This window comes from Pteropus alecto, unplaced genomic scaffold (assembly GCF_000325575.1).
Source record: "Pteropus alecto unplaced genomic scaffold, ASM32557v1 scaffold98, whole genome shotgun sequence".
Classification (NCBI taxonomy): Eukaryota; Metazoa; Chordata; class Mammalia; order Chiroptera; family Pteropodidae; genus Pteropus; species Pteropus alecto.
This window is the reverse complement of record NW_006443570.1, coordinates 19,478,563-19,487,729: the sequence shown is the minus strand read 5'-3', so window position 1 is coordinate 19,487,729 and position 9,167 is coordinate 19,478,563. Positions and strand designations below refer to the sequence as shown.

Here is a 9,167-nt window from a genome sequence, read left to right as displayed (position 1 = left end):
TCTCAGATCCAAATCTGCTCTTCTTTGTGATACCAGAGCCAGATCCTGTTCACATTCCTCTTTTGCCACATGGTTTGATGTTAGCCTTTGTCGCTAGAGGGCGCTGGAAGAGCTCTGTAAGGCCACAGCATTAGGAAGCAGCTGTCTTTCCTGGTTCTGGTGTGCTTGTTTTATGCTGTGGAAGGTCCAGCTTTGGTCTACCTAAACATTCTGGCAAATTTCTTTGCAACTCAAGAGACCTTTTTGATGGACCAGTTCTGTCCCCACTTTTGAAAAGTTTCTTTTCCACCCTCACACTGTATGTTCCTATCCTCTTCAAAGAGTTCCAAATCTTATTAGCCTTGGGTAGAGGGGCCTCCTTTAAGTTCTTCACTTCTTCCTTGTTCACTCTCCCTCAGTTTAGAGGGAGTACACGTATTCCGCATTTGCTACTTTGAGACTCTTCTGAATTCTCTTTCATGCCTTAGTAGTTAACCATCTTTTCCTAGTTAATGTTTCTTACTAAATTTTACTGGGTGTGGTTTCCTTCTCCCAACTGGACTTTGACTGAAACAAGGAGTTAGAGAAAAAGACTGAGAAGGAAAGAATAGAGAATGAAGCTTGCTAGATTTCAAAATAGGTTTATAGCTCTTTAACTGATAAGCCTATGGGCTTCTTCTTAAATAGGACATATCAGCAGTCCACCTATGAAAAATAATTTTCTTGCTTGCAGTTATTATTATAATGTAGATGGTAGTGGGAACCCAAATGACCATGTCTAACTCCAGGAGAGTGGCTGCCACACTGTTGCTTGCTGCAGGAGGATCCCCAAATACATGATCAGGCAGCACAATGGTCAAATGGGGAAAAAAAATGCTGATGCAACCACAGTGAATTGGCATCAGTGTAAAACTAAAGGTGACTTTTTAATCTGTTTTTGACTAAAGCCAAAGCTCATAACAGAAACTTTCTGTTGGACTTCTTATCTATGTTATCTAAATAAAAACAGAAGTATGCTGAATAACCAAATCACAATGGCATCATTTTCATTCTAACAAGAAAGTTAGAATTACATACACATAGTTAGTTACCTAATAAAGCTCTTAAAAGCAGCAGACTGAGGGTTGATGCAGAGAGGCACTCTGTTTCCTTTCTGCTGTTCCAGAATGAACTGGTGAATAATTTCTGTGGAGAAAACAAACATCGTACCAAGCATGCCAATTTGCGGGTCTGGGAGCCGTGGATTCTCAGCTAACTCTAGCCAGCACTAGAATGGCATTTCCTACTGGTTTAGTTAAATCAAACACATGTCATCTATTAGGCAGAATCCAGCATAACTTTCCTGAAACCAAAATGGCAGTTGCTGCTAAACACAGGCAAAAACCTCTGAAGTGGCATTTCATGGGTTGGAATTCCCATCATTAAGAGTAAAATGGTCTATAAATTTGAGAGTGACTCTACAGGGTTGGCATTATGAGTGAACCCTTCTCAATTGCTAGTAATTACCACCTTCTTGAAAATCACTTAAATAACCTCAGTTGGTGTTTAAGTACATAGTTTTGGGCTGCTTACTATGGGGACTACTCTCTCTCCCAAAATGTCCTAGAGCAGACACAAAAATCATTAAGAATTTTGGATGTCATTAACCCCATCCCACCCCAATAGGAGATCGTGTCGGGAAATTTTATGAGTCAACTAGCAGAAATTCTCTTCTCGTCATCAACCAAAGACTCGTTCCCTCAGTGTATGTTTATCTTTTTTAAAACATTGGGTGTTATACAAAAAAGAAGTTCACAATGTTTCATTCAATAAATAAATTACAATGAGTGAATACATATTAAATATATTGAGTCACACTCATTAAATAAGTCAGCTTTGAAAACAAAAACAAAATATTCATTCTTTTGCCTGACCTTCCTCTGGATATAATATTAAATCAGTGTTTCATAACACACAAAGCTTTCTTGCATACATGTCCTGAACAAACAGCTATATACAAAGTTGTAAAATAAAGAGACGAAGGAGCTTTGGTCACCATCCAGATCTCAGCTTTACATGGCCACAAAATGAAAAATGTTACTAGTCATCCTGATCGGCCAAAGACCAAAACAAAAACAAAAACAAAAACAAAAACAAAACCCCAACTCACCTTTAACCTGTCGAACAGAACTGAGGTTCTTCTCAAAAGTGTCATCAAATTTGGGATTGGTGACGGGCTCAAAGTCACTGGTATAAACTCTTCCAGTAGAGGTGGAAAAGCAACATTTACACATACATGTGTGATATCGTAGTCGCCCTTCATCTAGGTAGGGGTGGGCTAAGGCATCCTTAGCGGATATTCTTTTGGACTGAAATAAAATTCAGAGACCAGCACATCAATACTACAGATAAACATGATTGTCTATGCAGGTTCTTTCACAAGACACAGTAACTATTTTATGCAACTTATATGGTACATCCTGTGTAAAGATGGGGTAACTGAATTTAAAGGTGAGTAATGTAGCAGCAGAAGGAGTATATGATTTAGGACAAGAAACTACTATTATAAGCCATCACATACCACAAAGCACTCAGAAATGACTTTCTGCTAAGATCCTGAAAAGTTCCTACCTTGAAATAAATGGAAGCAGGGTCAAAAATGACAAATATCATGACATTTAAATATGTAATGCTTCAGAGGGGGTAAGTTTACATTTTAAATAACAGTTATAGTTTCTAAATATGTCTCAGCATTTAGAAGAGATGTGATCACAGTGGCAATTTTATAAAGCTGCTTGAAACTTTTATGTTCTTAGAATACCAAATCGACTTTGGGCAAAAGCCTGACAGCTGCTGGAGTTAGGCAGCAGATAACAGTCTAAATGCCATGTTTAAACATCCAGCTCAGTCTGAATATCAGCAGCCTGTGGATTTCTGACACTTCAGATCAGAATACTTAATATACTAGTTTCAGGCTGATAAACTATAAACTTTTAAATTTATTTCTACATTAAAAAAAAAATGTCCTTTCCTTTAGCTCAGTGGACATATAAGTACTACTGAGGAAAAGTGAATTTTAAAAGATGTAAGGATGGTCTCAATAGTAGAGAGTAAAACAAAACTGACACTTTGCCCTACTTTCAATATGATCAGGCATTTCACATAACATGATTAAAAAAAAAAAACAAAACCATTTTGTACTCAATTAAACCAAAAAAATAGCCAATCATCCTGACTGGTTCTAGTCCCCCAAATAATAAAATGTTAATCATGTCCCATAAACCTGGATTCCCTGAAAACACTTTTGTTTCTGATTTTTTTTAACATGCTGATATTAAAAGGCATGTCATGAGCTTTTAGGACATGATAACCACAAAGGAAAGCTGCTGTTTATCTGCCATGGACAAACCAAACTTGACAACCTTGGTTATGTTCCTTTTGCCACCTGCCATGTTTTGTATTTGGTGGTCAAGCTGAAGTCTGATTCACTGGTACTCTTAGCAAGTAAACTTTTTCTTTTTTTTTCCCTAAATGCAGCTATTCCTGGAGGTTCCACCAGGACAAAGGACTACTGTCAGAACCAAAAGAATCAAGCTGGCTGACAATGCACCTTGACCAGAAGTGGGCCGCTCATCCTCAGCGTCTCTGGCCGGTCTCATCTGTGGGACTAAGTTCTTTGGCTTTTGCACACTAAATGTGGCTCTTGGCCAAGCTGATTTCTGTTTCCGATTGAGCATGATCATGTCTGGCTGATCATGTCCACACTTGGTGGCAGCAGGGATTGAATCTGGGGTTTAATTTTATCATCTCACCATTAAGTCATTTCTGTCAGGTGGCAAATGTCAGAAATTAGGTCCTTATCAGCTGCCATCAGCAGCTGGAATCTGGTTTCGCTCTTAGTCTTTTTTGTCCGAGGATTCTGTTATTTCCTGAAATTTGAGAACGCAGCATTGAAAGGATTTTGGTGTTTCCCCAACTATTGATAGATGTGTTTGTATGATCTCTGTGTGCCAAAATGGCGGGGGGGGAAGGTCTTCTAAAGTGTCTTACCTAAGAGAAGCCTTTGAATAAAAAGTGAATCAAATTCATAGCACATAATAATCAACTTTCATTTCTCTAAACAAATTAAAGTCTCTTTATGACTTCTGAAATAAGGCTAAAGAAAGGAGACTGCCATTTTGCAAAGGGTATGGACACTGAAAAGAAATAACTGTCCTGCTAAATAGAGAAAGAAATTACAAAATTACTCAGATTTTCAGTAAAGGTGTTCTTTTGAAAGACCTAATGGTGCTTAATTATGTCCTATGTATTTTAATTACATATTGTACATATCTTGTTTCTTTAACTGATCACATTTGTAATAGATATGGATACTTATTTCTATCCTAGATTTTGTTGCTTTATCAATATTGGCTCTTCTAGTTTTGAATAAGTTGAGAAAATTTTCCATTTTATAAATATAAAATATTTCTAAATAAACAAATTGATGTACTTTGTATACTTCTGAAGAGAGTTAAAATATCGTATTATGAGATCTCTTAAAATGGAGCTAACTCCCATTCCAACTGGCTTTTAGAAACAATATTAACACATTAAAGACATGTAAAAAGAAATGGAAAAAATATTATTCTTCCTTATCTATTTAATATATTGGCTCTTTAAAATTTTTTCCTTGGCAAATATATAAATCAAAGATTAAAAAAAGCTTTACCTGTTAAAATAATATTCTTGGTTACTAGGTTACAAAGTATGAAACAAAACATAATTCTATAAGATAACGAGGTCATGTGACATTCTTATGCAAGATGACTCTTTGGAAAAACCAATCTGTTATAAAAATTTAAAAACATGTTTTCTTCCTAATTTTACCTCCAATTACAAATAATGTTAGCAAAATATCCTAGTTTATACAAGTTTTGGGTTTGTTTTCTCACAAAAAGCCTAATCATTTTGAATTTGATTTTTTTTTTTACTGCTTTTGTAGATTAGATAAACTAATATCACTCTAAGATTATGAAATTTCAAAAATTACGTGTTCAACTAAATTAGAATGAATAATAGGTAATGTGTTTCTAAAAAGAAATTAGGTTTTAGAATGCTATAAATCATAAGGACTTAATGTGTCAACTCGAATTTTAATCTTCTGATTCTCAGTTAACATAAGACTTTACTAATATTAATTTGAGTTAATAAAGTCTGTTGACACCTGTATATAATTTTAATATGCTTAGGCTCTTCATTAATACATTATAGAATAGCTATCAATAAACAGTCAAAAAATATATGAAAATAAATACCTTTGGGTTAAAGTACACACATTTTTTTTACAGAATGTAAAGGACTGTGTGATGGTATGAAGATGTGTATGCAAGATAACGTTTTTGTTTGTCAAGGGAAAATAATGAATAATTTTGTCTAAATTCCTAATAATTATTGTTGTGCTTTAAAAATATTGCTTTTAGATAAATTAAGGTCTCTGGAGATTTGTTTATCGTCTTCACTATTTTGAGGTAACAGTTAATTACATCTTTATAAATTGATTATTTATTATACCCCATTCTTTCCAATATTGTTGATATTATAATAAAAGAACCAGAATCCCTTAATCTTATCCTCCACTGCTGGTTTCTGCCTTTTTCTTATATTTGCCTAAAGGCTCCTGGTACCAAGCTAAAAATCAAGAATTGAATCTTTCATAAGAAATATAACAAGGACCTCAGTGAAGGACTATTATCTGATACTCTTGACAATTGTCTTCATGGTATAATTCATGGGTATAACGGATATCATCACCTCAGACAATCACCTCTTAAGACTGAACCAAGTAACCGAGTCAGGATGTCCAGGAATGTTTCAGTGCAGGAGCAGACATGTGGCAATAGGCTGCCTAACCCAAGATCAACAAAATGAGAATTAACTACTGCAGACTAAACAGACTAAATGAATTGACTTAATTATGGTTATTCTATTTTTAATGACTTTTAAAATCATTTCTTCTTAATATATCGCTAACACTCAACAGGTTAAAACCAAAATAAAATTCCTTTAAAATGGCATCTATTTCTAAGTGAACTATCAGAACTGAAAGAAAAGAATCCTTAATATCAATCATAAACAAATAAAACATCAGACCAATTTAAAAATAATAATTCTGTAAAAAAATAACATATTTGTTGGCCTTGTTCTATAAGACGATGATAAAAATGGTTAAATGTTATGCAGTGGCTTAAGACAGTCCAGCCTCAGAGTTGTAAAGACTATGAGCTCCTGGCAGATCAGGAGCATTAATAAACATGGAACCTCTGAGAAAGAGGATACCTTACAGCTGTAAGTATTGTAAGTAAAACCTGGTACCAGTGAATCACATGGTTCTTGGTTCCTAATCTAGTAGAACTAATAAAGAGAATAAGGTATTTCTGACAAATAAAAGTAAATTTTAACCTCGGGGCCTTTACAAAACCCTTTATGGGAAGACAGAAATTACCTCTGGAGGCTGAATTCTGTTGCTCTAGTTTTGTTAACCATACAAAAGGTCTTTATGTATTAAACAAAATCTCCTGTTAGCTATGCAGATAAAACTGCCAAATAAAAAAATATGTCAAACTAATGACACTAAATCACAAGCTCATTGGGCAAGTTATGTTGTTGGAACTGTCCTTAATGGCAGGAACTTGACTGCAAGGAGAGACTGTGGAATCAAGAACTCTCGCTTTGTCTTGCTTTCCTATCACTAACATGCCAAAGTAAACAAAAGGAAAACAAAAAATAAACACCAAACAAAAATCCACTTTGTACCCTGAGTGTAACAAAAATAACTTGATCACTCTGATTGGTTCTGGTCCCCTAAATAATAAAACCTTTACTATTTCTTAGAAACCTGGACTCCCTAACCAAACATTTTTATTCCTAATTTTTGTTATGCTGATGTCTCAAGATAGTTCTGACCTTTGTGGATTTGATGATCACGTGAGACAGTTGCTGTTTTCTCTTCAAAAACAGACCAATGTAAACTTAATGATAATTTTGTGAGTACTTTCCCCCTTTAAATACCTGTTCTTTTTTGTATTTGGTGACTTCCTTGCATTCTTGGCAAGTAAAATTTTTTCTAAATGCTTCCATTTTTGAGTCTTCTTTGACAATAGTTATTGGCACAGACATGAATAATAAATATCCTTTGAACGAATGACTAAATGAAAAGCTGAATTTTGTCCCAGAAGAGTCAAGATTAGAAATGGCATTTGGAAAAGCTACTATTTCAACGACTGAAAAAGTAAACGGTTTTTCAAATAATGTTAAACTTTTTTTCTCCTGATTTAACTTGCCAAGCTCCTTTTACAAATATTGAGATAAAAAAAAGGGTGGTACAGTTCCTTATCTCTCTTCACCTTGACTGATAAGTGTTAATAATCAAACTTCTGTGTGATGAGCATGATATAGGTGAAATTGGGGACTACAGTTTATCTTTTGAAAAGTCATTATTTACACTGCCCATCTATCGATGTTTTTCTTAAAACACATGTGTTTTTAATTCATTAAAAAATAAAAACAAACACTACTTACTGGATCAAAGACCAACATCCTGCAAAGGAGATGAACAGCTTCATGTGTAGCCTGGCTAGACAGGGTATAAAGTACAGGAAGAGATGGCTGTGAAAAAATAAAGAATTCAAATATGTAAATGAATCTTTGTGTAAGTAGATATGGAATACAGCCAATGACAAGGTAAGTACCCAGATCTAAAGATGTATGCACATAAATCTAAAACTCAAAGGAAATGAGTATTCCTCTCATTAACCAGTCTTCAAAAACAACTGTCATTGACTTCCAATAGCATATTTTATACTACATGATTACTCATTGTAGATTAGAGCACAAAAGAGCCCATGGAAAATGAAAGCTAATCCTGTAAATATGGAGCTCCTTACACTGTAAATGCTCTGGCAAGAAGGGAAGAACAAACATACCTAGGGGTGGGAGAAAAAAGATTTAATATATCTTGTCCATATGCAAAATTAAGCATGTGAACTGTGAAAAGTAAGCATGTGAACTATGCCTCATGGCAACACTACCATAAAGTTGCTAAAACACTAGTCCTAAAGGAGCTATAAGGCACTCAAGGAAGTTACAGAATCTTCTAAACAAGTATGCTATTGCTTTCTCTAGCTCTGCATATTTTGCCTTTAGCACTTAATTTCTTATTGTCTTTGTAGGTGGCAGGCATATCCACATGCCCATATCTAACCTGGCGCTGAGGCAAGGAGATGGCTCTGATGACATGTGAAGTCCCAAAGCTTATAAAGCTTCCATTTCACTGCCTGGAGGGTCAGGGGACAGAGCAGGTGAATGGCATTGCTGCTCTCTCTCATATAAGTGACACTAAAAGGTCTCCTTGTATCTCGATCACAGCCTCAGAATCTTGCTATGACAACTACTAACATCAAATATTTTACATATCTGCCTCCTTTCAACAAAGACACATAGGAAAATCCAACAAGAACAAGACAACTCAGAATCATCCGGAGATAATTATTCAACTTAAAGAAGTTTTCTTCAGGATCAAGGAGTAATAGAGATGAGATGGGGGTTCTAGTTCACTAACAAATTAGATAAATCGACATGTCTGAATCTCAGTATTCTAAATGATATCTTAAGTTTACTTTAGTTCTAAAATTGTATGAGACTTGTTAGGACTACTACAGATAAAAAGTATTATATACATAGAACATATATGTAGTTGTCATTCAAATATTTGTGCACCAACTTACTATTTCTTGGTGCATTTACATATTTGCAGACAGAGAAGTATTTTTGTTAAAATATGCAAGTCTATGGTAGCTCTGAAATTATTTATATTAGTCAAGACAATGGGGTGTGTGTGTGGAGAGTGTGAGGAAGAGGTCTTAACTAACAACTTAAATATATTTTTCCCTAAGAATTTTTTTATTGGGCAAAATGAAGTAACTTGATATTCTTAAAGGATTTTGATTCTTGGTTTCACTGTAAATAGCTGTCTTCCTTTTCACCTGTTTGTGCAAGTTGGCAGCCAAATTCCAGCCAATTCTTACTGACTCAAATGTCTCACCATAAGCAATTCTTTCCTTTCCACTCCTTAAGTGAATCTACCCCTGATCCTATTTTTGTGGTGAAGATTATGTTATAGCTTAGGGAAAAGAATACTGGAAGATGTGGGTTCAAGTTCTAACTTTGCC

At 34.9% G+C, this 9,167-nt stretch overlaps 1 protein-coding gene and 1 long non-coding RNA gene across 4 annotated transcripts in view; one reads left to right on the top strand and one right to left on the bottom strand.

Moving 5' to 3' along the window:
* LOC112473122 overlaps positions 1-7,073 on the top strand; it is a 21,182-nt gene extending 14,109 nt beyond the window's left edge. Inside the window, exon 2 of the long non-coding RNA XR_003043915.1 lies at positions 3,496-7,073. This is a non-coding gene — a long non-coding RNA (uncharacterized LOC112473122). The remainder of the gene's footprint in view (positions 1-3,495) is intronic.
* NLK (nemo like kinase) overlaps positions 1-9,167 on the bottom strand; it is a 131,027-nt gene that overhangs the window by 2,907 nt on the left and 118,953 nt on the right. For all 3 annotated transcript variants that reach the window (XR_003043914.1, XR_001518064.2, XM_006924989.3), the window contains exons 8-10: positions 7,519-7,605; positions 2,129-2,327; positions 1,071-1,164 (exon numbers count right to left, since the gene is read on the bottom strand). Coding sequence is in view for 1 of the 3 variants with exons in the window: in XM_006924989.3 (XP_006925051.2) it covers positions 1,071-1,164; positions 2,129-2,327; positions 7,519-7,605 (380 nt within the window). In the remaining 2 variants the exon portion in view is untranslated. The remainder of the gene's footprint in view (positions 1-1,070; positions 1,165-2,128; positions 2,328-7,518; positions 7,606-9,167) is intronic.